At 34.3% G+C, this 27,986-nt stretch overlaps 1 protein-coding gene across 2 annotated transcripts; it reads right to left on the bottom strand.

Annotated features, from left to right (window-relative positions):
- Positions 1-199: 199 nt before the first annotated feature.
- Positions 200-27,698, bottom strand: ACD5 (Diacylglycerol kinase family protein). Of its 2 annotated transcripts, none has more exons than XM_028261431.2 (13): positions 27,279-27,698; positions 24,379-24,540; positions 24,101-24,274; positions 23,868-23,960; positions 12,157-12,249; positions 9,079-9,307; positions 8,960-8,986; positions 8,758-8,842; positions 7,936-8,085; positions 6,067-6,168; positions 1,394-1,768; positions 712-778; positions 200-628 (listed from the first exon to the last, which is right to left on the bottom strand). In XM_028261431.2, the coding sequence occupies exons 1-13, from the start codon at positions 27,447-27,449 to the stop codon at positions 488-490; spliced, it is 1,869 nt and encodes a 622-aa protein (XP_028117232.1). In that variant the 5' UTR covers positions 27,450-27,698; the 3' UTR covers positions 200-487. The 2 variants fall into 2 exon arrangements, with proteins under 2 accessions (XP_028117232.1, XP_028117233.1); XM_028261432.2 differs by having other exon boundaries at positions 24,379-24,534.
- Positions 27,699-27,986: the final 288 nt, after the last annotated feature.

The raw sequence follows: 27,986 nt of genomic DNA, 5'->3' as shown, positions 1-27,986 counted from the left end.
TTCCTCAAGGTCAAGGTCAAGGTAATCACGTGATTCCAAAAAAGAAAGAAAGAAAAAAAAGAAGAAAAAAGGTAACCATAGTCTCATATGTGGCCGTATCTAACAGGTTACTCAAAGTCAAGAAAGAGAGAAGAAGAAAAAAAGGTAACCATGTAGCTCCCAAAGCAACAAACAAGTGTTCTCAAAAAAAAAAGAGAGGTTTTTCCAAGAAATACTTTCCATCCAATCAAACACATATTACAATCCCACGGCAGACGGCTCATGAGTTCCAAAAATGGATCACCAGAGGCACAGGTTTTCGTCTTTCAAAAGTTCACAGAGCTTATCCAACTCATGAATATTCAAAACTATATCAAATACAAACCACTGTTTGATGTGTGGTTCCAGAAAATTAATATTGATTAAATTTGTTAATAATACAACACAACGAAATTAGATCATAAATAAGGTACCGTTGAGGATGATACTATTTCCCAAGATGTTCAGTTTAAACTGCAGGGCCTGATGCAAATAAGCTAATAAGGCCTCGAAATACTTGTGCCGAGAGTTTATGTGCTTGAAAGAGCTCACCATCCACATTCCATACACTCTCCTCCTTGCCCAAAGAAGTGAATGTGAAAGCCCTAGTCTATACGTAAGACAAAAACAAAAAGTCACAATACTAGAAGAAGATAATAAACCTAGAAGAAATGAAATGGTGAGAAAACCTACTTTATGGTGCTCCACAAACTCAAAATTCAGGGGGTTCCCTCCCTTCCTTGCCAGCTGTGTAAGGTGCCTGCAGAAATTAACCAACAATGATTTGTATATAAATTTTAGGCCCTGTTTGGATGGCAAGAATAGAAGTAAGAAATGGCAATCATATTGCCAAGCAGTGGCGGAGTCAGGACCATGTAACATGCATAAGTGAAATCTTGTATGTGCATTGTGAAGCGAAATCCCACATCACCTAGGTACTAAAGTAATGTGAAGTATATAAGCGTGAAGACACTCTCACCTCAACAACTAATTTTTGGGATTGAGTTTTACCCAAGACTGAGTAACATGCATAAGCACACAAAAAAATAAAAAATAAATATGAAAAATGACCCCCTGATCCCAAAGTAAATCCGTCCCTCTTGCCAAGAGCACATAACCAATAATATAATGAAAAAAAAGAAACCTCATGGCAGATATCAATGTAATTAAATGAGGCAGCAATCACAACCCAAGAGATTTAAAGATTTCATACTAGCACATGCAGAGCACATAATCAATAATATAATGAAAAAAAAGAAACCTCATGGCAGATATCAATGTAATTAAATGAGGCAGCAATCACAACCCAAGAGATTTAAAGATTTCATACTAGCACATGCACGCACAGAGAGAGAGAGAGAGGCTTTTTTATTACCATAAGTACAATGGACGAGGACAGTCTCTAATCAATATAAGATGCAGGAAACCGTCTGAAAGGTGTGCATCAGCCACCAAACCATCAGGAGCTCTTTCATTTCGGCAAGAGATTACAGCAGCACCAATGCTAATAAAACGCCCTTTGGATCTCAACCATTCAGAATCTTCTGGGTTCTGTGTTGGCATGGAACAACTTAATGTGCAAATTGGTTTTGTGTTACAAGCATCACAATTGACACGGCAAGCCGTTCTTTCAGATTTTTTAGGTAGACCCCATAATGCTCTTTTTCTACTACTATGAAGACCTTTCTCAGAAGCCGAACTTGTTTCTTCCGATTTAACATCTAGGTATGCTATTTCTGCTTCATATGACCTGAAAGAGGAAAATAAATGTCACAAATTAAAAAGACAGGAAACATATGGCATATTGTAATCTGAATATATCAGAAAAAAGAAAAAAAATTAAATTAATTAGTTAATGAGGTGAAACTACTGGGGGGAAATATAACGGAGGAAAGTACCATCATGTTCTTTGCAGTACCCAAAGAAAATGGAAAAATTATTACACACTCCCATGTGGCATTGACCACATGGTACCCTCACAAAACACACTAAGAGGGTCATCATTTGTCTTCTAGCTACCTAACAAAGGTGAATTAGCATATCCCATCAGTAAAATTTTCCACTACATGATCGGTTTGGAACACCACATGTGACGACCGGTTTTGTTGCGCGTTTCTTGTTCCTCTCTGTTTACCTTCGGGTTTACACTTGTTAGAGCGTTGGTTTCGACTTGGAGTCTTGTTGATTGTTTGAGGTTGTTGTGTTCAAATGTTTTTCTCAAAAGTTCTTGTTCATTGTTTATTCCGGTGTTGAGTTTCATTTGTTCCGGAGCGTGCGAGGTCAGTCCGAAGCGTTGGGAGTCGAACCGAATGAGTTCTGGGCTAAGGACCAGGGCCGCACGTGCGGGGCCTTGGGCCGCACGTGCGGGAGGCTAAGCCGCACGTGCGGATTTCAGGGTATGGCAGCTTGCACACTGCTAAAAAGGCAGGTGCGCAAGTGAGGTGCGGAGGAAAAGGGCTGCACGTGCGGAGGTGTTGGCCGTACGTGCGGGAGCACGCGCCGCACCTGCGGGAGTAGGCTCCGCACGTACGGGAGGTAGGTGGATCCGAAAATTTTCCTTTTTTCTTCTCTTTTTGGGCTGAAGTTGTATCACTTTTGTATATTCTCTCTGTCTAAAAACATCTCATCTTCCTTCTTTCCACATTTCCTACCAAAAACCTCACAAGATCTTTGATTTCTTCAAATCCATTGGGATTTAGATCTAAGTCCTTCACCAAAGTTGGTTAACTTCTCGAGGGTTTCGTTGTGTGCGGTGAAGATCGAATTTCAACACTGTTGATTTAGGGGTTCTACTCAATTCTTCTTCAAACTTGAGATAGAGATTTTCTTTGAGTTATATATATGTTTTTTTGTAAGATCTAGATGATTTTCAAAATCCTCCTTTGATAGCTTTTAAAAATTGGTTGTTGATTTAAAGAGACAAGTAATTTTGAAAGTAAGTTTACTTTTGTTTCTTTTAAAATAGAAATTGAGGGCCTCGAACTATATTGATTGATGAATGATGTTTTTGATGAGATTTCTTCAAGTATTTTGGAGAGGAATGATTTTTGGTGAGAAAACCTAGAAATTGAGATTTTTGAAAAATGTTGAAAAACTATGGAAGAAAAGGTCATATTTACCTTGGACGTCAAATAAATGAATGCTTTGTAAAAGTCGTAATTGTATTCAAATAAATGATGAGTTTCATGAAGTATGAGAATTGTGATTTTGGAAATGTTTTGTTATAGTCGTGAAATGGCTAAGTTGTTGAGAATGCTCAAAGTGTAGAAAATACGTTGTCCCTTGGATGAATTGAAATATAAGTGTATATATATATTCATCTTGTGAAATGGCATTGGAAAGAGGAATTGGAATTTTGATCACAATGGTAAGGTTGCGTGGAAGAATTGAACATGGAAGAAATGTTGCATTTTCATTGATTATCATTACATTTGCATATCAATTTGTTTGATAATGAGAAGCTTTGAAATTTTGATTAGAAAACTTGTATTGAGAAAAGAATGCCGTGAAACAAGATTTCATGAAATGATTTTTGGAGTAAATACGGTGGTAAATCTTGAAAGGTGGTGCAGATGAAATTGATAAGTTGGCCTAAGTGTCTCAGGTGAAAGATCGAAAAACTCGCACGGATAGGTGTTGAGCCTTCCAGTTAATACTGGTAAAAATGACAAATTGGTAGCACTTGTATATGCTACTTGCAGACACGTGCCTAGGGATTACCAGAGTTGTATTTACCGCCCCATAAATTAAATTGTTAAGTTTTGGACAATGGTATTGCATGGCATCATTAAGCATGATGATTTCCAAAAGATGAAGATATGATTTATTTGCAACAAGATATAGCATGGCATGTGCATTCATCTCTTGAGACTTGTATAAAATGTATATACTTTGTTAAGAATTTCCTACTGGACTTTATGCTCACCCTACGAGATTTTTGTACAGGAAAGAATGTGGTGATTCCGCCTAACTAAGGGCGTGGAAGTGTGTGTAAAGGGAGCACAATGCTCTCATTTTGCGTGACTCTGTTTTGTAAGTCAAGGGCTATACTTGTGTGGATTTGAATAACCGATTTGTGTAACCGGGCCTAAGCCTTGGAAACTTGTAAACCCATGAGGGTATTTATTTGTTTATGTTATCTTGATTTGAGGTGAATGTAGTATCACATGAGAATTATTTGAATCATGTATTGCGAGCGTGAAGATTTACGTTCAGTTTTACTTTAAAGAACCATGATTATTGTATTATCATTTGGGTATGAAAATTGGGGCGTGACACTACATAAGCAACGCCACATGGTGTTTAGGGAGTACTGAATAATTACCCAAGAAAATGGGTGTATTACGAGAAAATAACTAAGCATGAAAGCACATGTTTGCATTTGAAGGAAGCCATCTTTTGCAAAAAAGATTATAAAGCCAAAGGTTAGGTTTGTAGCCAATCCACCCTTCCAAAAACCAGGAATTGACGGACCAACCCCACCTGATGGTCTTTTCTTTTAGTAAGTTATAAAAGATATGGGAATAGCTTAAACATGGCCCAAAAGAGAAACATGCTGCAATAATTAACCAAAATAAGCATATGTATAGATAGATACAATCTCCATGATTTCTGATGAAGTTGAATAATAGTACTAAGTACTCGCATATCTCCATTCAACCATTTGTGGTTTTTATCATCAAATTATATAAAGTTGAATATAGGCCTCGTTTGGCAATCAACTTTTTAGCTAAAAAAGCCAAAATGTCACATCAATCAATCACTTTTTCTCTCTATGTATTCAACTAAAAAAACCATTCCAAACAAACTTACTTTTTTCGCTTAAAAAAAAAACAAAAAGCAAAAAAACCACTAAAAAGGCCTATTTGCCAAATCGGCACATAGTTGTTTGAAAGGCATTATTTGCAATTTGAAGCTTACAATTTGAGTTGATTCAAGCCCTAATTGACATGAATTGGTTGGGTGAATCAACAAAAGGCCTGAATCAATGGTTGAATCTGTGAATCAATTGATTCATAATGACCATTGATTCTATCTATTGAACGTTGTTTTATACCATCCTTCTCTCTTTCCCCTTTTCTTATTGTCTTGGACCCTTGGGGCTCTGAACCCTCAACTTTCAATAGACAGAATTTCTTCTCTCTACGAGGACCATGAGCCCCGTTTGGTGTAGCTTACTGAGGCCGCTTATAGCTTTTTTGGGGGGAATCTGTGCTAGTGTGTTTGGTGTCACTTCTGGTTATAGCTTATGGTGCAAAAATAGCTTAAATAAACTGAAAAGGCTAATTATTGAAAAGATGTACAAGGGATGCTCTTAACTTCTACTTTTTTATTGTAAGCTTTTAGTTTACAATAAGTTGCACCAAACGGGGTCATTCAAATTTGGCTTTAGCTTCTCGTATTATGGACCTTGAATGCTTATTTTCTTGCAATTTATAATTTTTTAATTGTTACTTTCAAGTGAATCAATGCACATTGACACATATAATACACATAGCACCCACATCTCTTGGCGTAAAGGCAAGGCAAGGCAAGTACATGACCTACTTGGCCATGTGGTCACCATTCACAACAAGTTTTGCACTAATATATGTGTAATAATTGAAATTTAGATTAATTTTTTTTTTGTTAATTTTTACTTGTCTACATTTGTTTAGGGGGGAAACTATATGCAAGTGGGAGTTGGAAAAAAAAATTACAAACACACAAGGGGTGGTGCAAGTGTGTCGGTGATAGGATGCAAATGAAAGGCTGACACTTGCACCCCTCCATGTGTTGGTAATTTTTTTTTCTCAACTCCCACCTGCATGTAGTTCCCGCTTTATTTTTCTACCTATTTTAGAAATTTTACTCAATCTTACAATTCACAATTCGATTTGATTCATGACTTAGAGAGAGAGAGAGAGAGAATTTTAATTCACGATTCATATCTCAATTTAATAACATCAACATTTTTGTATTAATCCAATAAGCATGAAAAGTCCTAAATAATAAAAATAAGGTTGCGACATGACACCGTAAGCAAAGATGGTCTACTAGGAGAAATACCTGTGTCTTAGGAACACCATCGTTCCTACATAATCGTATCGCTTTGGGCCCATCCAGCGATACTTTTCGCTCTCTGTAATGACATCTCCATAAAACCCATACCTGATAATATTGAGCAGACTGATTAAAAAACAAAAGTACACCCAATTTAGTCCCCCATTAGATGGGGGGTCAATAGAACCCTACAAACTCTTTGATTACCCATTATAATATTCACCTAGAACATTAATAGTTAAAAATAAAAATTAAAAATTAAAAAAGTTAAGAAAGTACCCGTGTGAAGGGCATACTTTATAAAACTACAATCAGGGCAAACTAACTCTAAAGAATCAAAGAAGCAAAAGTGCCACAGTTTTTCTCCATCATAAAGACAAGAAAGACCTTGAGGTCTGATGGGATTTCATATTTCATTAAATGTTGTTGAAATATATGAAAGGGTTAGGCTTACTTGTACAAAATTTTAAACAAACTCTAATAAAATGTCATTTGATAGGATCATAGAAGCAAGGGCATGATGTAACATTTTGCCAGATTACGAAGTTCTGCAAAAAAAGTAATGCATAGAGCAATTGCGCAAAGAGAAATAAACTAATAAAGGTGAAAGAAAATCATAATAAGTTCATAACATTAAAGATCAACCAAATAAAGTTTCCTTTCCTACTAAGACAGCAGATCGAGAAGCGCAGGGTGAAATCTTCACACTTAGAGAAAGAACATGACCAAATGTATGGAGATAGAATAATGCTATATGTACTAATTTGTATACTAATTAATACATGTGGCATAATTTTAGAGGTTTTGGATATTTGTAATTTGTATAATGAGTGTGGTCAATAATAATGTTATAATGTATTTTGGTACACTGATTGATATACCAATTGGTGCATGTAGCACCACCAAAGGAGATAACACCTCCAATAAATAAAAAACCAATAATAATCAGATATATTAACATCTTCAAGGAAAGGCAAGAATGAGCAGCAATACTACATTAATGCTCATGATGTCAAGTAAATCTTACGCTAAAGATTATCGGTTCTAATTATATAGTTAGATATGAAACCATAAAGTACTTAAGGCTTACTAGCATGAGAACAGTGTCAAGAGATAACAAGCAAAGGCTGATATCATAACTATATATGCCCTCGTGCATATTGTGACAAGCTGAAAACCTCAATAGTGACAAACTAAGGGGTTTTTCTGTGCAATTTATGTGGTAGAACTTTACACTGCATGCTTTGATAAGAGCATGGTCATTAATTGTACATAAACCAGCACTTGACTAGCCATAATTTGATGGTAGATTCACACAAAAGGGAGAAATGTATTTAAGTTAATGATCAAGCTAGTTCAGGTGTTAAGCCACGTCTACGATAAAAGAGGAACCAAAACAACGAAAAGTTTGATCCAGCCAAGTCAAAACACTAGAACACATGTATGCACGCCAAAACACACACTTCCACAAAAATAAAATAAAAGTTTAAACCAATTAAATACGTAAGACATTGTGTGTTATCCTACAGTATGCAATTAGTAATTGTTAAGTCATCAATTGTTCCAAGAGCTTAAGCTGATAGGAAATGAGCCCAAAAATGTATATCGAGCTATTCAACATCCTCCCTCACATGCAGCCCTGTCTTGCACATGAGGATGCAAACATCCATTCATAGAAAAAAGAAATAACAAAAAGGACAGAAGAAAGCATGCAAATGGAAACCAAACGCAAACAGTGATACTTAAACCCAAGACCTCCCCCATCTTGAACTCTAATACCATATTAAGTCACCAATTGTCCCAAAAGCTTAATCTATTAGGAAATGAGTTCAACAATGTATATCAAACTATCCAACAGTAATAATAACAAATTACCCAGCAAAAGAAGCAGCATAGCGAACACAAGGTTCATCCTTCGATGTAGATGTCGTTTTCCATCTTACAACTTGAGCTATATCAAGGCACACCCTTTTGCCAAGGACAATATGTAATGCAGATGTTATAGGATCTCGAGTTCCAGTGGTACTGCAAAAATAAAAGCAAATGCACTTCATTAGCTACGATAGTATCTTGAAAGAATCAATTTACTTTCAAAGAATTTTGGCGTCAAGTAGCAAAGCATCGTATCATAGAATGAGAGAGGCACATATTACAGAACATTAATACATATTGCTGATGCAAAAGAATGAGTGGTACAAAATGATATTGCAAGATGCATTATGCATGGGTAACACATAGAAAAGGAAAAGCTGATGATTTTAAACTAAATACTTGATTAAGATTTAATGTGGTAAGCTTACCACAGTGGCAATGCCAACCTCAGTTTCAAAGGTTTCTCAGACTTCATTACAATGTTTCAACCAATTCAAAAAATCCAACAGAGTTAACAATTTCAATAAGATTTTGTGAAACTCAATCTCATCCTACAACCTAGATTGATAATGATACCAGAATTAGGATTTCATTCCATATGACTTTTCAATCAGATCTAAACCTCCAAGAAATTTTGTATGCCTCTTAAATATTTCTTGGATTTCATTCCAATCTTTCAACTAATTTACAAACCATAGACCCTAAACTCTAAACCTGACAAGAACTGCACATAACAAGTTCAGTAGAGACAAACTTAGAATAACAGAATAACTATGCTTTAAAAGCAGAGAAAATTAAAGAACACAAGGCACCAGAAGAAAATACCACATTACAATGGCGTCGGTAGAGCCTGCAGGAATAAGGCCAAATCTAAACCATTTGTTTGGGAGAGAAAACTCAGGACCTTGGTCTGCTCAAAGCAACAAAGATGCAATAATCAGACCTCAGACACTGCTGATATAAATATTCATGTTTAAAATATTTTAGGTATAATCACCTTAGTCTATATGGATATGAATAAACTGACCTGTGTCACAACATCCATCTTCAGTTCCTGTAACCATGAGTACCAATATAAGTATTTTTTTATTTTGAAAGAAAAAAATCAAGACTTGTATAAAGAAGTACTATTGCGGTGGTACATACGGAAATTTGTTGGTCTTGATTCACTAAGAGTTGAACCTGGGAGAAGAGGAGAATTGTCTTCTCCATTATGATCAGAAGGCTTGGCAACAATTTCATTTGCCTCATGAACCATGACACTGCCACCATTCTCAACAGAATTAATGAAATCTGTTGGAGCTGGTGGGTAAGGAGCTTTAACCCTTGAAGAGAGAAGTCCATTAAGGATCTCATTGAAAAAACCATCACCACCCTGGAACCAAATCATCATGCAAACGACCAAGAAACTCAAAATGAGCTGGAAGAACAAATTAGAAGCTGGCAATGCAGAATTGAGAAACCATCATATGAATCTAATGTTAAAATGGTAAAACGTCAAGACCATGGAACCATATCAACAAACAAACATCATTCTAGAGAAGGTACAACTTAATGACCACAAACGAGGTCATACAATGGTTCAGAAAAGCTGGTGGTTCATACTGTATTGGCATGTTCGGAGAGGATTTTGGCCTCTTTGGTTCAGTCACACCTTAATTGGTGGAATAAAAATGCGGTCAAACCGGCCAATTCGCGACACTTAGCTGCTTGAATTTGTTAACTTTATGATTCATTAGCAAACTGGGCTGATTCAAATAAATAGTGACCAGTTTTTTTTTTAAACAAAAATTTTAATGCTTTAGGCCACTTAACAGGCTGGCCATTCAAAAGCCCACCCATTCCCTTGTTACTCAATAGCACATGGTTAAAGTTTATATAGTAACTGATTGGAGAAAGAAAGCTTTCCCAGCAATGTGGGATAACTAGTGCATAGCTAAAAACGAAGGTAGCGCTTGTGGTTTTATATAGAAAGGACAAAGATAAGGAAGTGTACTCAACCTATGTGGGATAGGCACTTGACATGAAAACTTTGTTTTCTTTCCTATTCTTCAAATTTTGGTGAGGTTACTTGTTGCCTCATCTCTAATCACCTTTTTTTTGTGTGTGTAAATAATTAATTTTAAACACAAGATAAGAAAAAACATTAATAATGGTAAGATGTTTCCTGGGGTGGAATTATTGGGACAACAATCTGATAAGCCAGCAACACCCAATTCCCAATACATATCATCCGATACTCCCAATACCGATACCACTGTCTCTCAATACTGTGATTTAGAACCATAGGTCACATTTTTAAGCACCAGAAAAATATCTTCTTTTTGTACAAAGGAACAAAAAAATATTTACTGGGCATCATTATGTTTGTTCTTCCGATTTCAAGAAAGCTAGGTACAGTAGCACAAAAAACAAACAGCTGTTTTTTTTTTCTCATGTCCAAACTTCAAAAAAGGTGGGCCGTAAAAGTTCAAAGATCAGTGATGTGACAAATAACGAGCGAAGAAAAAAAATATAGAAAATTATACAATTACTAACCACAAGTAAAGAAAAGAGCAGGAACCAATTTCGTGAACAAAGCATTCTCAGTTATGGTTTGGACTCCACTTTGCCTCCCAAAGTACCTTTGTTTGTAAGAGGAGGAACATCAACCATCAATAGAGGTAGGCAGTATGAGTGCCACACCATAGCTTAGCAACAAAATAGACCTTGTTTAATTTTTCAAGTTGGAACATGAGTATTTGTGTTTTAATTAAATTAAGGGGGGATGATAATTATGAAAACTACAAAAATAAGTGCACCAAGTTGTGTCAGAGACAAATATCTCACACAATATTCATGCATTTACACCAAGGTTGTTAAAATCGGGATCCTAAGTAGGATCGGTGAGAGGGTCTGGTGGATCGGATCGTAGGATCGGATCGAGGATCGTAAGATCTTACTTTCTATTAAAAAAAAGATAAAAATAAAAATAAAAATCATACATATTAAAAATAAGGTGAAAAATCATAAAATTTACGATCCTACCTACGATCCCATACGATCCTACACGATCCCATGCGATCCTGTTATAACATCGATCCTACAACGATCTGGATCATTTTGGCAAAGTAGGATCGTAGGATCGTACGATCCTACGATCCGGATCGCGATTTTAACAACCATGATTTACACACGTCAACACACTATATTCTTCAATAAATGAAGTAATTAAACTACTTACCTATGAAGCATAGATTCAGGTATGGACGACGGTACAGGTACACCGATATGGCAAAACTTTTATAAAAAAAAAAAGACTAGAATCTACGTATGGCTTGGGTACGCCCATAAAAATATATATTTCTTTTATAATTTGTAGTATTGCATGACATATAACAATCAAAAATAAAATGCAAAACTAGTTAAAGGTAAAAACTAGAGTTTAATGTCAATCGAGAGAGAGAGAGAGAGAGAGAGAGAGAGAGAGAAGGTTAACTGATAGAGAGATAGGATTGCTCAATCTGTAAAGATTAAACAGAACCCTAAGCGTTGTCTCAAATTTGTGATATTTGCAAATGTAACCTTTATTTTTTGAATTTTTAAAAATAGGCACATTATATTTATTCTAGTACCCTTATATTTTTTTATAAATTACATTTATATGTACCCATGCCATACTCAAGCTTTACCCACAACATACCCAACATTCAATTTTTTTAGAAAGTATCAAATGCGTATTTTGCATACCCAGTATGCATGCAGCCATATTGGTATGCATACCCTACTCGGTACTCATTAGGTCATAATTTTTGGAATATCCATGCTTCACAGCTATTTTACCAACATTCAACAAAATATAATTGATTCAAAAATCAATGTCTCCTCTAACCCAAAACCAAAGTTGAAGATCAAAACTTCTAAAGAAATTTCAAATCATGCACTCTCATGTCTCATGCATATTCTCTAGTTACCTTCTTTGCTTGAATGATTTCATGGTTAAAGATGGAAAGCAAGAAACCATTAGAACTGTAAGAAGATGTCATAGCATAGTTTGCTTTCAATTTCCCATGCAATTATAAAGAGTGAAGCATCATCATCACTACAAATAAAGAAGCTCCAAATGCACAAGAGAAAATTTATGCATTGCCGTAGCTTGCGAGAATTCCTTATATATCAAGCCAACAATCAATATATCATCAAAACTCACAGTTTGTAAATGATAAATTGAGGGAATTCACTTACAACAGCTATAACTCCATCATATGAATTTATCTCCTTATTTGTAATAGAGGACATCACATCAAATGCATGCCCTGCCCTCTCTGTCACGATCACCTAAGGAACAAGTTAAAAACAAATATGAGATTACTATCATCCATGATATCAGTGCAAACTCAATGTGAACTAAACTTGTACTTTCCTAAATCCTTAGTTGGGATTAGTCCAAACTTAACTGCCATTACAAATAAAATGACTATTGACAAGAATTTTAAAAAAAATAAAACTGCAATACAAAGGATATATAGCAAGTAATCATGGGTCCTAGCAATGAGTGATGTTTGTGGAAGGTGGCATGCGCCATGGAAACCTTGATGTAGAACAATATTTTCATAATTTTTATATTTATATTTATATCATTTTTAAGCTATATTTTATTAAAAATCTAATAATTTGATATAAATATCCTATAATTATTAGGTTTCTTAATTTGTATAGATTTTTTTTTCTTAATTTTTAAATTTCTTGATTTAGTTTGTTTCCTATTTTTAGATTATTTGGTCTCTAGAACTTGGTTTAGTATAAATAACTTTGTAAGCCTAAGGGCCAGTGTTATTCAAGGTGAGAGGCACACTGAGTCGCCAAGATCTCTTGGGGCTTAAGCACGAGGTGAGGCACAGGCTTCATTGAAGCAACGCGCATGTTATAGAGACTACATAGTTTTTTATGAGTAGGAGAAATTTATTGTGTTTTATCTACCATGTGCTAACTAATAAAACATTGTATTTTCACATGAGATTTTTTTGATAACTGGGTGTCCATGCCAGCTTACACGCACCCTAACTAATCACGGGGGACCAATTCCACTAACCACTTGCGAGGGCCCCATTTAAAGCCAAAGAAAACGCCCTGTATGGATTAGCCCCAAGAAGCTTATTGCAACTTGTGAGTATTGAACCTGAGACCTGGAGGGAGCACACCCCCAAATCCCAAGTTGTGCCCATTAGGCCAACCCCTTGAAGTTATTTTCACATGAGATTATTATCACCCAGTACATTACATTGTTTTTGCAGCACATCTACAATGTTAAATGAAGTAAATTCAAATTAAACAATTAAAAGTAGTTAAGCAATTATAAAATAAATCAATTGATTAATTAATGAAACATTTAAAGATTTAGACAAATTAAGTAAATAAAAAAAATTAAGCAAATTAAGTCATTTAACAAATATAAAAATAAAAATAAAAAATAAAAATAGCTTGTTTGATTTTGGTTTTCAGAAAACACTTTTCAGAAAATTCTAGTTTTTTATTTTTCATATTTTTTTGTTTTCAATGAATTTTCTTAATATTTTAAGCAATTTTTTTAATTTTAAACACACCTAACATAAATACACTTAAAAAGTATAATAATTGTGAAAAAAATCTTTAAAAAATTCACTAAATACCAAACAAAAACAAAAACAAAAAAACGAAAATTCAGTACATTTTTTCGTATTTTTGTATATTTATTAATTTTTTAAAATATTTTTTCAGAAATATTTTACTATTTAGATACATCTAAATAAGGTGCATCTAAAAGAGTAAAAAAAATTGCTTAAAATTTTAAAAATATTCACTAAAAACAAAAAAAAATTCAATTTTCAGAAAACTGAAACCAAACACACTGATGGTATGTAAGCCAAAATAAAAAGGTTTATGCATTTATCTTCAATTTGTTATCTGAGATTGAGGCTACCTATTCATTAGGAGGACTTTGATTGGATGTGAGCAACATATAAAACTATAATGGGCTTCATTAGATCAAGGGGTTGATATCACATCTTTAACAAATTAGGCACTATTTAAAAAGGCATGCGACTCTTTGCACCTTGCACTTTATGCGCTTCAGTCGTGCTTCATTAAAGTTGCCTCACCTCAAAAATGTTGAGGCAACTCAAGTGCGCCTTAGCGCCCATAGACGTGCCATTGATAACACTGCTAAGGAAAATTCAACTTTTACCAATAATATTCAATTTCTTTTTGAGAATTCCTCTCTTCCTCGTGAATTCAAAGTTTTCTTTCCATCAATTTGGGATTCTTCATTAGCTAGAACGATATCTAGTTATGGATGATAATTCACTGCGTCAAGTGGTATCAAAGCAATGATGCATTTGGCTCGATGTCATTCATCGGAGTAGGAAGAGCAACCCCTATTAACGAAGATCGTAGGGAAGGATTTAACAGGATTCACGTTATGAGATTTGCCTAAGGCCTACCTATTAGATACAATGTTAATAGGAAACGTGCTATGAGATTTGCCTGAAGCCAATCTATTACCCAAAACTTCTTTAGATGTTCTTCTCATCATCAAATCGATAATGAACACAAATTTGAAGATGAGTTATTTGAGGATTATGATGAATATTAGTTGGTAAGACGGTAAAGAAAATTTGATGACATGTTCAATAGGCATATAATCGCATAAGTCATGACTTTTTAGATCAAGTAGAACCAGAAAGTCCAAATTTTAATGCTTCTTGCTATATGAAGGATTTAGTTATTGGTCTCGCAAATTTGACAAATTTTTTAGTACATGGAAATCCATAAAGAAAAGCAAGCCAAATATGTTGCACATAAGTTATAAGGTTATGTTTCTACATTGTAAGGGCAAATGCAGCATGATCAAAGGCGATAGTATAAACAATCCATTAAGACGTGGCATAAGATGAAGAAGTTGATCAACACCTAATCCGTCAATCAAATCATGGACAGATGTTAAATTAACAATATCAAAGAAAGCTTGAGTTGAAACAAGTAATCTGAGGTAATTTTGGTTCACAACATTTCTTACAATTTAATAACTATCATGTGACTATGAAGGAGAAAGGATTTTAAGAACTCTAGTGTTTGAAAAAATTGAAGACCCAATGGAGACTCAATGGAAGTAGAAAATTGAGTTCAATTAGATAACGGTAAAAAAGTTGAAATTGATGAAGGAGAGGTTACTAAATTTACGGTGGCCAAGAGGTTTGGGGAGGACAATGAAGAGGTGAACGGAAAAATGTCAAAGTTGAGATCGTGATGGATACTATGAGTGTCTAGAGGTTCACACGTTGGAGGTTAATCAAATTGAAGTGAATGCAACACTACAAAGGGAGACCATGGTAACTACAAATCAATTTTTGGACAAAAGTGCTGCTAATAACATTATTGTGAATGAGTGGTACATAAGTCATCTAAACATTGGGAAGAATGATTTTTCTTGGAGTGATGACATTGCACAATCGCATTGCGCCTATCTCTGGATGTTTCGAAAAATGAGCAAGGGGCGTAAGTCATCTAAACATTAGTAAGAATGATTTTTCTTGGAGTGATGATATGGCACAATCGCATTGCGCCTGTCTCCAGGTATTTCGAAAAACGAGCAAGGGGCGCCACATCGATGCCTGGGTGCGGTGAAAAATGAGCAAAGGTTTTCGCATTTTTCTGGACAAGTGCAGATAAAGAAGCTAGCCCAAGACTATAGGTTGAGGATAGCCACATGGAATGTAGGAACTTTAACTGGTAAGACTATGGAATTAGTAAATGTCATGATTAGGAAGAGAGTTAGTATAACTTGCATACAAGAAACTAAGTGGACGGATGAAAAACCTATGGAAATAAAGGATATCGGGTTTGAACTATATTATAGTGGTAAAGATAGACATAGGAATGGGGTAGAAATAATAGTTGCCAAGGGTCTTGTAGAAAATGTAGTTGCGGTCATTAGGAAAGGTGATAGGACTATGCTAGTTAAACTTGTTATTGGAGAAAATATACTGAACGTTATTAGTGCATACGTCCTCCAAGTAGGATTAGATGATCAGACTAATAGAGAATTTTGGGACCAAATGGATGAGTTACTACAAAAGATACTCATAGGAGAGAACCTTGTTATAGGTGGAGGTTTTAATGATCATGTAGGAATAAATAAACTAGGTCATGAGAGGGTGCATAGTGGGTATAATTTTGGTGATAGAAATGAAGTTGGAGAGAATATTTTAGATTTTACGTTGGCTTCTGACCTGGTAGTGGCCAATATTATGTGTAAGAAGAGAGAGAAGCATTTGATAACCTTTAAAAGTGGGTCAATTAATAGTTACGTAGATTACTTTCGAGTAAGAAAAGTGGACCATCTAAAATGCAGAGACTGTAAAGTGATTCCTAGAGAGACCCTAACTTCTTAACATAAGATTTTGGTACTAGATTTATGCTTCAAAGGGCAATACCAAACTAGGAAGGATAGTGAGCATCATAGGATGAGATAGTGGGACCTAAAAACGGATAAATTAGAAATATTTAAGAATAGAATGGTTGAAGAAGGTACTTGGGACTTGGAAAATGATACTAACACTATGTGGAACTCGATGGCCAATTGTTTGAGAAGAATCTCAAGAGAAATCCTTAGAGAGTAGAAAGGAAAGAGACCCAACTCCAAGGAAATTTGGTTCAAGACGAAAAAAGAGTGCTTTAAAAAGTGACAAAAGAATAGAATTGAGGAAAACCTTAAGAGCTATAGATTGGCTAATAAGGAAACTAAACTGGATAGTAAGGAGGGAGGGAAGAGAATATACAAACTTGCTAAGATAAGAAAGAAAAAAACAAGAGATTTTAATCAAGTTAAGTGCATCAAGAGTAAGCACTCTACGGTGTTGGTAAAGGATGAAGAGATTAAAAAGAGGTATAAGAACTATTTTAAAAATTTGTTAAATGAGGAACATAGAGGAAGGTCAAAAAGAGAGGAAGTTTGAAGTAGAGATTGCACTTAAGAAGATGAAATAGAATAAGGCTTTAGAACCCGATGATATCCCTATTGAAGCTTGAAAATGTTTGGGTAAAAAAGAGGTTGCTTGGTTGACTAGGTTATTTAGTAAGACTTTGTTGACTAGGAAAATGCCAGAGGAGTGGAAAAATAGCATTTTAATGCCAATCTATAAGAATAAAAGATATGTCCAAAATTGCAACAACTATAGAGAAATCAAGCTGATGTGTCATATAATGAAAGTGTATGAGAGAGTATGAAAATATAACAAAGGTGTCAGAGAATCAATTTAGATTTATGCCTGATAGGTCAACAATGAAAGCGATCTATCTTTTGAAGAGAGTAATAGAAAAGTATAAAGAGAAGAAAAGAGACATTCATATGGTTTTTATTAATTTTGAGAAAGCATATGATAGAGTATCTCGGGATATAATCTAGTGGGTGTTAGAGAAGAAAAAAGAAACAAAATGTTACATTGATGTTATTAGGCATGTATGAAGGTGTGGTGACTGTTGGAATGTGTCCCATATTGCCTAGAGTTACCCCATCTGTGCTAGATATAAAGCTCCAATTTCCCTCTCCTTAATACCTGGGTTTTAAGGACAAGTGTGAGCTGGGCTTTTCAATTTGGTATCAGAGCTTGGTTGGTTCTGTGATTGGTGTGCCGTTTGTCCGGTTACTGTATGTTGTGGTCCAGGAGGGTGTGTTGGAATGTGTCTCACATCACCTGGAGTTGCCCATCTATGCTGGTTATAAAGCTCCAATTTCTCTCTCCTTAATACTTGGATTTTAAGGATAAGTGTGAGCTGGACTTTTTAATTGTGACCACTATTAGATTGCCGACTAGAAAGACAAGTGAATTTTCAACTACTGTGGGGTTATACCAAGGATCAACCTTAAGTCATTATCTTTTTGCTTTAGTTATGGATGAGTTGACAAGAAATATTCAACATGATGTAACATAGTGTATGCTTTTTGCAGATGATATCGTGTTAGTGGAAGAGACTAGAGAAGAAGTTAACACTAAGTTGAAGACTTGGAGAGAATCACTTGAATCTAAAGGATTAAGGATAAGCAAAACTAAGACAGAGTACATGGAATTTAATTTTAGTAATAGTAACAATGGAAATAGAGGAGAAGTAAAGATTAAGAACCAAGAACTACTTCAAAATGAACATTTTCGTTATCTACGATTGATTACCACAACGGTTGGAGGGATTGGAGCAACTGTACTCCATAAAATTAAAGCGGGATGGCTTAAGTGGAGGAGTACATCTAGGGTACTGTGCGATAAGCGAGTACCCACTAGACTAAAAGGAAAGTTCTACAGAACGGCTATTAGACCAGTGATGTTGTATGGGACAAAATGTTAGGCAACTAAGAAACAACATGTAGATAAAATGAGTGTTGTTGAGATGAGGATATTAAGATAGATGCACGGCAAGATTAGAAAAAACAGAGTTAGAAATTAGTCTATTCATGAATAGGTAGAAGTAGCACCGATAGAAGATAAGCTGAGAGAGAATAGATTGAGATGGTTTGATCATATACAATGCAGACAAGTAGAGGCAGTAGTGAAGAGATGCAATACAGTAACGATAGATGGAAGTGTTAGGGGAAGGGACAAACCTAAATTGAAATGGGCTAGTGTAGTAAATAAAGATATGAATCTCCTTATTTTGACTAACCAAATGACCTCTGATAAAGTCGAGTGGAGAACAAAGATTCATGTAACCGACCCCATTTGATGGGACTTAAGGCTTGGTTTGGTTTGATGAAATGGCACAATTTACAAACAAGATGACTGTGGTTGGACTATTGGTAAGCAATATTAATTGTCCGGCTTGCGGTGTGCTCAAGTTAATGTAGTAATTGTTCACATGTTAGTAGTTGTAGGTGAGACTAATCAAGCGATGGAAAAGACCAATCTCAAGTATAAAGTGGATGCGGACAAATGTAGATATCTCAAGTTGTTTCAAGCAACTGAAACCCAAGAATGAGTTTATTGAAAAGGGGAGTTTGATGTAGGACAAGATTTTAAGAGTTCCTATATTTTTATTTTGAGTATTTTGAAATTAGTATTTTATTAGGAATCTTATAAATTGGTATGAATATCTCTATAATTATTAGATTTCTTAATTTGCATTGATTTTGTTTTCTTAATTTTTAGATTGCTTGATTTAGGTTGTTTACTTATTTTTACATTTTTTGATCTCCAAGATTACTTGGTCTCCAGAACTTGGTTTAGTATAAATACCTATATAAGCCTAAGGGCACATCAACTTTTATCGATAATATTTAAATTTCCTTTAAAAATTCTTCTCTTCCTTATAGATTCAAGGTTTTATTTATGTGGTTCCAAATTTTGTCTACTAGAACGATATCTAATTCTGTGTGATAATTCTGTTGCGTCAGACCTTGGCAAGACTTAGCATGAGAAGGACAAGGATATGAATGGATCATGATAATAAAGGAGGTGCCAAGATTTTCATGCACTATGTGAACTCGACAGCCAACTACTCCAAAGTTTAAAGCTAACAGAGATGATTATAACTTATTTATTTAATCAACGCTGAAGATAAGTCAAATAGATAAATTGCTGAATGCAGTACCCCATGGTACTTTCGGGTGCATTGGGAAGAAGAGAAATAGTCATACTTTAAAGCAAGGTATTCTCTGGTCAAATTACATTTTTGTTTTTCAGTCTGGGCTCCTCACAAAACGTTAAGGGCGTCTCAACATAACTTTTTTTGACTTACAGAAACACATTTTGTTGAGCCCTGTTGGTATGGGCTTCGTTAATCTCACATATAAAAAATATGTAATTAAACTCTTTACACTGTCTGAATAATCCAGATGGGCATACATGGGGCATAGGACATTTGAGCTAATAAGTGACCTTGCTCCTCATACCAGCTAATGCCTTATGTAGCGATCCTGGTTTCGATCATTCTTTCATGATTTGCCACTTCGACTGGGCCAGTCGGGGGTCGAGCTACCCGGTCAGCTCGTGGGAGTCCAGGGGGCAGCGCCCCTTGGAGGGTCCAAGGGCAGCGCCTTGGCGGGAGTTGAGCTGCCCAGTCAACTCGCGGGGGTCCAGGGGCAACGCCCCTTGGTGGGTCCCAAGGCAGGGCCCTGGCGGGGTTGAGGGGCAGCGCCCCCAAAACAAAAATGCAAAATGCATTCGAAGTTGCTTGTCTGCTCGAGCGACTGTTTATGCGCTCGAGCGGAGAATGTTCAGTTTCAGAAGTTTGACCTGTCTACAAAAGTACTGGGTTAATGTATTTAACGCTCAAGCGGAGAATTCCACGCTCGAGCGGACCATGTTATATCAGTTCGTGAATCTAATATTTCATATCACTTTTTCAGCCCTCTCTCTCTCTAAAACTCTCCAGAATTTCAAATCGGGAGCTTCTCTCTCTAGAAGTCATCTTCTCTCTTTGATTTCTCCAAATCCATTGGGATTTAGACCTAAGTTCTTCCCTAAAGTTGGTTATCATCTCGAGGGTTTCGTTGTGTGCGGTGAAGATCAAGTTTCGACACCGTTGATTTTGGGAGTTTCATCTCATTTCTTCTTCAAAACTTAAGGTAGTGATTTTCTTAGAATTATATATATGTTTTTGCAAGATCTAGATGATTTTCAAAATCATCCTTTGATTAGCTTCGAGAAATTGATTGTTGATTTCAAGAAGATGAGTGATTTTGAAAGATGGTTTAATTTCTTTTCCTTTTAAAACAGAAATTAAAGATTTTGAACCATATTGATTGAAGAAAGATGATTTTTGGGAGATTCTTCTAAATATCATGGAGATGAATGATTTTGGTGAGAAAACCTAGAAATTGGGTCTTTTCTTTGAAAGATGTTGAAAACCCTTGGAAGATGTTGTCATATTTATTTTGTGTACCAAAATAAATGGATGTTTTGAAATTTGTTTATTTATATATAAATGACGAATTTTGTGAAAAAAAATGAGAAATGTTGTTTATTTTGAAAATTGTTGTCAAAATGTTGATTTAGTCTTGAATTGACTAAATTGTTGAGATTGCTCGAAATGTGGGAATTACGTTACTCTTTTGAATGAATTGGATATAAAAATATATATATATTCATCTTGTGGAATTGTGTTGAAAAGAGGATTGGGAATTTTGATCACAATGGTATATTGTGTGGAACAATTGAATATGGAAGTAATGTTGCATTGCATTATTAAGCATACATTGGCATTTCAATTCATTGGACTATGTTAAGTTTTGAAAATTTGCATTGAGAAAAGAATATTGGGAAATGGGTTTTCATGAAATGATTTTGGGATAAATACGGTGGTAAGTCCTGATAGGTGGTATAAATGAAATTGTTTAAGGTGGCCTGAGTGTCCTTGGTGAAGGACCTGAAAGTCACGCGGATAGGTGTCGAGCCTTCCGGTTAATACCGATAAAAATGACAATTGGTAGTACTTGTATAGTCTACTTACAAATACCGACCTAGGGATTACCAGAGTTGTATTTACTGCCCCCTTTAATTAAATTGATAAATTTTGAATAGTTAAAGTTGCATAACATCATTGAACATGATGGTTTTCAAAAGATGAAGATGTGTTTTATTTTCAAAAAGGCATTGCATGGCATGTGCATTCATCTCTTGAGACTTGTATAAAATGTATATACTTTGTTAAAGATTTCCTACTGTGCTTTATGCTCACCCTACTGGATTTTTGTGAAGGAAAAGACGTGGTGAATCCGCCTAATTGGGGGCGTGGAAATGTGTGTGTTGAGAGCACTAAAGTTGTCATTTGCTGTGATCCTATTTGTAAGCCAAGGGCTATGTATGTGTGGGTTTGAATAACCATTTTGTGTACCGGGTTTAAGCCTTGAAAGATTGTAAACCCGTGGGGGTGCTTATTTGGTTATTTACTTATTGTTGAATCAATGTAATATCGCATGAGGAACTATTATTATTATGTAATGCAAGTATGGGAAGTTATATTTGGTTTTCCTTTAAGAGAGTCATGATTGTTGCATTATCATTTGGGCTAAAAATTTGGGGCGTTACACCTTATGTTAGAATTCCAATAATCACTGAAATTAAATAACTGAGATCCTTTCATTTAAATTATAAAATAAGGATTTAATCTTTGATTCATCAAGATCTTTTGAATTTAAATGTACCCTGCCCAAGGTTTTAAAAAGCGGCCATGCCACCACCTGTTATGGCCGCTGTAACAGTATAATGGAAATTCACATGTGCAACGGCCATTTCGGTGTTACGTAACTACCGTAACGGTCCGTTATACACTTTTACAATATTCTGAATAGCTTACTTTCCAAAAACAAAAGTTTACGAAAAAAGAACAAATATTCAAGTGATCCAAGCCCAAATAAAAAATCTTTTATGAATTTTTTTTTCTTTATAATTTATTTTTTATTTTTTATTTCATTACATTAGCATGTAAAATAAAAAAAATATATAAATAATGGTTGTATTTATTTTTATAATCATTTTATTTTATATTTAATTGTAAATATTTTTTATTTTGTTACTGTAATATGTTGTCTAAAAAATGTCTTTAAGAAAAAAAATAAAATCAGTAGCTCAAAAATAATTTTTGTTTATGGCACTATTTTTATTTTTACAATCATTTCATTTAATATTTAATTGTAAATAATTTTATTAGTTAGTGTAAAGCGTTAGTCTAAAAAGATGCCTAAAAAATAATTTTTGTTTATAGTACAATTTTTATTTTATAATCATTTCGTTTAATAATTGTGAATATTTTTGTTCAGTTAGTTCAGGTATTAGTCAAAAATAATTTGTAGACATTCAAAATCAATTATTCTTAAAGTCATTAACTATTGAAATAAAATGTATAAAACTCCTTTTATAGTGATTTAAAAATATAAAATATATATGATCATACTTAAAAACTAACAAAAATTTGTCAAAATCAATTTTAAACCCTAATAAATGTGATTCTAAAGGAAAGAAAAAATATGCGTATAGGTAAATTTTTTGAAATTGTGTGAAATATAAAAAAATCACGGTTCCGGTTACCACAACCATTATGCTACGGCCTTTACACCGCGCGCACCGCAACAACTTTCCATAAAAAACATTAAGAACAATAGTTAAAAATTATAAAAGCAATTTATCTTATCACTTTGGATCTGCACAAGAAAGTACTAATTTCAATCTTAAAAGTCTCAACCAAAGAAGCATGGACATGGACACATGTGGACATGCAAATTTTCAAAAAATGCATGACATATTCAAAATATATAATTTTATATAGTTATCATATGTCATATTTTTTTAATATTATATACTTACTTTATGTCAAATATTTAATCTCATCAATTTCATCAATCTTGGGTATGCTATTCCGGTAAAAATATTTTTAAAAAATAAAAATAAGACACAACTTGTCTCCAGCATGTCCAGCATGTGTGTGAAGCGTGTCCGTGTCCAACACATGGTTACTTGACCTATGGAGAAGTGTATGTCCTTCATAGGTATCAACTTATGGTGACTGGAAAAGGCATGGTTTAAATTATCAAGGTTGTTTCCTCATCCCAAAGCTAACCCCATCTGAAAATCTTGACTTATCCCCAAACTGATCAAGTACTCCAATTAGATACCATGGTAAAAGTATGCTTTTCTTGCATAATTTCCTAAAGAAAAATCATTTGACATAACAAACATGCACATACCAATATGGAACAAAATCTGTAGAGAATATATTTGGTAATACTTCTGTCTTTTGACATCCAAATAGGATCCTAAACTTACAATTTGTGAATAAATTTTCTAGTCTCATTCTTCATTCATTAGTTAATACAAAATGAAATCTCTGCATCAGAGCACCACATTCAAAATTTTAATTTAAAAAAATGAAGAAGTTCAAGAATGAGTTTTGGGAACTATATAAACATCTATTAATGTACATTAGAAATTTACCTTCGTATTTACTTTAGCACAAGAAAATATAGGAGCAACTACTTCCCAAGTTCTACATCCATTTGTTTTCCCGCTCTTTGGATTAACAAAAACCTAGTCAACACAAAGAAAGTCTGGCAAAAATGTGATACTAGTTTATGTTCATGTCATCTCCCGATGAAATGAATAATAAAGACATCAATCTGAAAAACCACAAATTGAAACATCTAACTACTGATGGTCATGGAGCATACCAGAAGACTCTTTGGTCGCTCTCGCCCCGTTTCCACATTTACAGAAGTAGTGATCTGATTAACCCACATCTGGCATGCATCCAAATCTTTGTGACCAAAAGTGTACACAGATGGGGCCCAAAGACAAGGTTGAGACTTTGACCTCTGGAACCCATGCACCACAAAGCGGTACATCTGCAGTAGATAACATAAATTTATATACCTATAAAACACAATCAAACATATGACATAAGGGAATCACAACTTCCAATCAGAGAAAAAGAACAAGAATGACCAACCTCAGATCCATGACCCAAAAGACGTCCTCCAGCATTTCCAGGAATAGATTCATGAACCAAACCCCAGTCTATATACTCAACAGCATATACATCAGAAAATTTGATATCAGTTTCTTTTTTAGAAGCAAGTTTTATGCCCAGACAAGATGATTCATTCTGCTCCTAGCACACACAAAAAGGAAGACACCATGTAAAACATCAATCCTAGCACAAGGTAAGAAAACCATTTTTAATATTAAATTAACAATACATAAAAAGGAATTTGAAATAAATAAAATGCTCCACAGCTAAGATAGTCCAGCAAATCAAAAACTAATAAGTGTGTTTGGTTTGAGTTTTTTGAATTAAGTTTTTTGAAAATTGAGTTTTTTGGTTTTCGTGTTTTTTTGTTTTTAGTGAATATTTTTAAAATTTTAAACATTTTTTTTACTTTTTAGATGCACCTTACTTAGATGTATCTAAAAAGTAAAAAATTTGTGAAAAAATATTTTTAAAAATTAATAAATACATAAAAATACAAAAAATGTACTGAATTCTCCTTTTTTTTTTGTATTTTTGGTATTTAGTGAATGTTTAAAAGGTTTTTTTCAATTTTTTTTTACTTTTTAGGTATATTTATGTTAGGTATGTCTAAAAATTAAAAAAATTGCTCAAAATATTAAAAAAATTCAATAAAAACAAAAAAATACGAAAAATAAGAAAGTATAATTTTCTGAAAAGTGTTTTTGAAAAGTGGTAACCAAGCATAGTGAAAAAGCTTCTAAGAGAAAATCAGCCGGCAGAGTTTGGCGTAGGATTCTTCACATTCTTATAGCCTGGTATGAAATAGTCTTGAAAATCCAATCCTAAGGAGCTGGTTGAGCGTTAAAGACCTGAGGACAAGATCCAAGGTCTCGAGTTCGAGTCACCTCAAGGGCCACTGGAGGTATGCATGGTCGTTACCTTTAGGGCCCCAGGATTAGTCCAAATGCGCACAAGCTGGCCCGGACACTCATTTATCAAAGAAAAAAAAGTCTTCAAAATCCAACTAATAGGTAAATGGAAACATTACAATACAAACTTATAAAATCGCATTACAAAGGTTTGTAGCATTTCTTTACAATGAGAAATAAGATCCATCAAAAAGATCAAATTGTATTTCATATGCTCAAAGTAAATTCAAATAGCTATTGTGTATCTATCTATATGAGGCTAGCAAAACAAACCACATTTTGACATCCAGTCTACCAAGGTGCACATAGTATCTAATAAATCAAACACTAGCCTTTTTCTAACAAACTCAATGTTCATTGGTTCTTGGTTTTACCTAAGTCATTACAGTCTATGTTTCATGGGCTCAGATATGAGTATGAACTGTGGATGCATGTCCAAGCATCAAACATTCATAAACCTAAATATTAGGATATTAGGATATATATCCAAAGTTGGATATGGATACAAGGACGTGTCATGGACACTATATATATTGCATGTTGGGTAATATTCATTAATAAAGTGTTGTAAATTATGCAAAAATGTACTTGAAATTGAATAAAATTCAGGAAAAATAAAAATAAAAATTATCTCTCATCCATGTGAGACATAATATGAAGCTTTTTTAAACCTAATTTGCAAATATGAAGCTTTTTTTCCCCCCTTCAAATATCGTAAAATAGAGGACCCAAGTTTCTAAATTAGGTACGAGTGTGTGACATATCCCACACCTTTACCTTTATCATATCCAGTGGACACGGTACTTTGGGAGAAATATGAGAGTCCATGTAACACAAATTGCAATATCTCAACCTCGATGATTTCATTCCCATACTTCATAAGCAGCATATTCAGAGTTTTATTTTTTGCTGACCTAACACAACCCTACTTCACCCAGGCTTGGGGGTCAGCTATTAAAAGATAGGAAACCAATCTATTGCCAACTCCATATCACAATATTTCATCATATATAAAGCACAATTTAGTCACTGCTTTTATGGAGTTTCATGTTTCAACTTGAGTAAACAAAATGCAACTCAGTTAAAAAGACAACCAACATCTGTACCAATCAATATCTTGACAAATTTAAAACATTTCCCTAAAAAAACTTCAAATATAAGCTAGATTTATAGAACCACAACTCAAAAAGGATGAAATCGACTTTCAATATTTCCACAATTTCTCAAAGCAAATAAGAAATAATTAAATGTAATACATATTGAAGAATAAACTTACTAGTGCATTAGACAAGTTTTTTTTTTTTTTTTGATTGGCACTGGGGTGTATAGATCAAAGCCCGACTAATTCCCAGGGTACACAAGCCCTTGGCAAGGAATTTTTTGCAAGTGCACCATGGTTAATACAAGGATTTTTTCCCCATCCGATGGCCCCAAAGAATTGTTAGCACAAACCTTTGAGGGAGCAGACACACCCCCAAGACCCAAGGCCTTGCCACCAAGCCAATCCCTTGGGGTTTAGTGCTTTAGACAAGTATAAAAAACAAGCCATCTTCATTATGATCATGTATTATATTGAAATCTACCCGTCTACATTATAATTGAGTTTTTTTCACAACAATAACTCGAAAAAAGTGGTAATCATTCAAAACACAGATTGCCAAGACACCGCAGCTTCTACAAATTATGTTATAATCATAACAACAAACAAAGAATATCCTCAACCAACCAAAATTCGTGATCATGAAGCAAAAGATGAAATATTTCACAAACCCACTACCTTAATTGCTCCAACAAACACAATCCTACAAATAAAATCAGTACAGACAGGGCACATATTCATTTGATATATATTTGTTCCATTATATAAATGTTTATTATGCCAATGAGAAATTCACGACACACAAGAGGTTAAAAAAATCCATATTTTTTATGTACTAATAAACAAATTAAAAAAAAAAAAAAACTTACATTGGATAGGGGTTCGATGGATTTCCAAGACAAGCCGTCGGGATTGAGGGAGAGAACAACTTCGCCGACATGGTCCAAGAAGAGAATGGGAGTGAGAATTGGGGATTGAAGCTGAATGTTGATATCTGGGGGAGATATATCTGGAACGAAACAATCGCCATTTCTCTCCATGTTTTAAGATGATCAAAATCCACACCAATATCGTCAATCTCAACCCGATTTTAACAGATACCCCCCCGCAAATAACGCTTCAGGTTGCTTTCTTTTTTTAAGCGTCTAATTGCTTTTGCTTTTGCTTTTGCTTTTGCTTTTGTTTTTGCTTTTGCTTTCTCCCCCAACAATACAACTCCTACGAGTTTAGTTCACGTTTGACTTCAAAACATTAAAAAAAAAAAAAAAAACGCTTTCAAGATTTAGGGCAAATTACCTACATTTGCTTGAGGTGTAGTAAAATTATAAATTTTTTATCAGAAATTACATTTTGTTTTTTGAAGTTTATATTTGCGTAATAATTTAACTTCTACTGTTAACTAAATATTAAGAATGATTAGTTGACATCACCAAAATATAAATTGATGGACGATATTACCCCTACTGAAATCTGTGATGGAAAAAAAAAATGAAAACCATATTTGATTTGTTGTTTAGAAAAAAAAATTCATAATTTAAAAAATAAATTAAAAAGTAATTTAATAAAAATATATTTAA

This window comes from Camellia sinensis, chromosome 8, assembly GCF_055761805.1.
Source record: "Camellia sinensis isolate YWXY chromosome 8, ASM5576180v1, whole genome shotgun sequence".
NCBI lineage: Eukaryota > Viridiplantae > Streptophyta > Magnoliopsida > Ericales > Theaceae > Camellia > Camellia sinensis.
Note: the sequence above shows the minus strand (reverse complement) of the source record. Positions and strands in the feature narration are given on the sequence as shown.

Excerpts from the sequence above, each read along its gene's own strand:
- ACD5 (XM_028261431.2), bottom strand. The coding sequence starts at position 27,449 with ATGGAGAGAAATGGCGATTGTTTCGTTCCAGATATATCTCCCCCAGAT. Across the intron at positions 12,250-23,867 it reads GTGCTAAAGTAAATACGAAG|GTGATCGTGACAGAGAGGGC; the intron begins GTAAATTTCTAA and ends CTTGTTCCTTAG. Across the intron at positions 8,086-8,757 it reads ACCGACGCCATTGTAATGTG|TACCACTGGAACTCGAGATC; the intron begins GTATTTTCTTCT and ends TTATTTTTGCAG.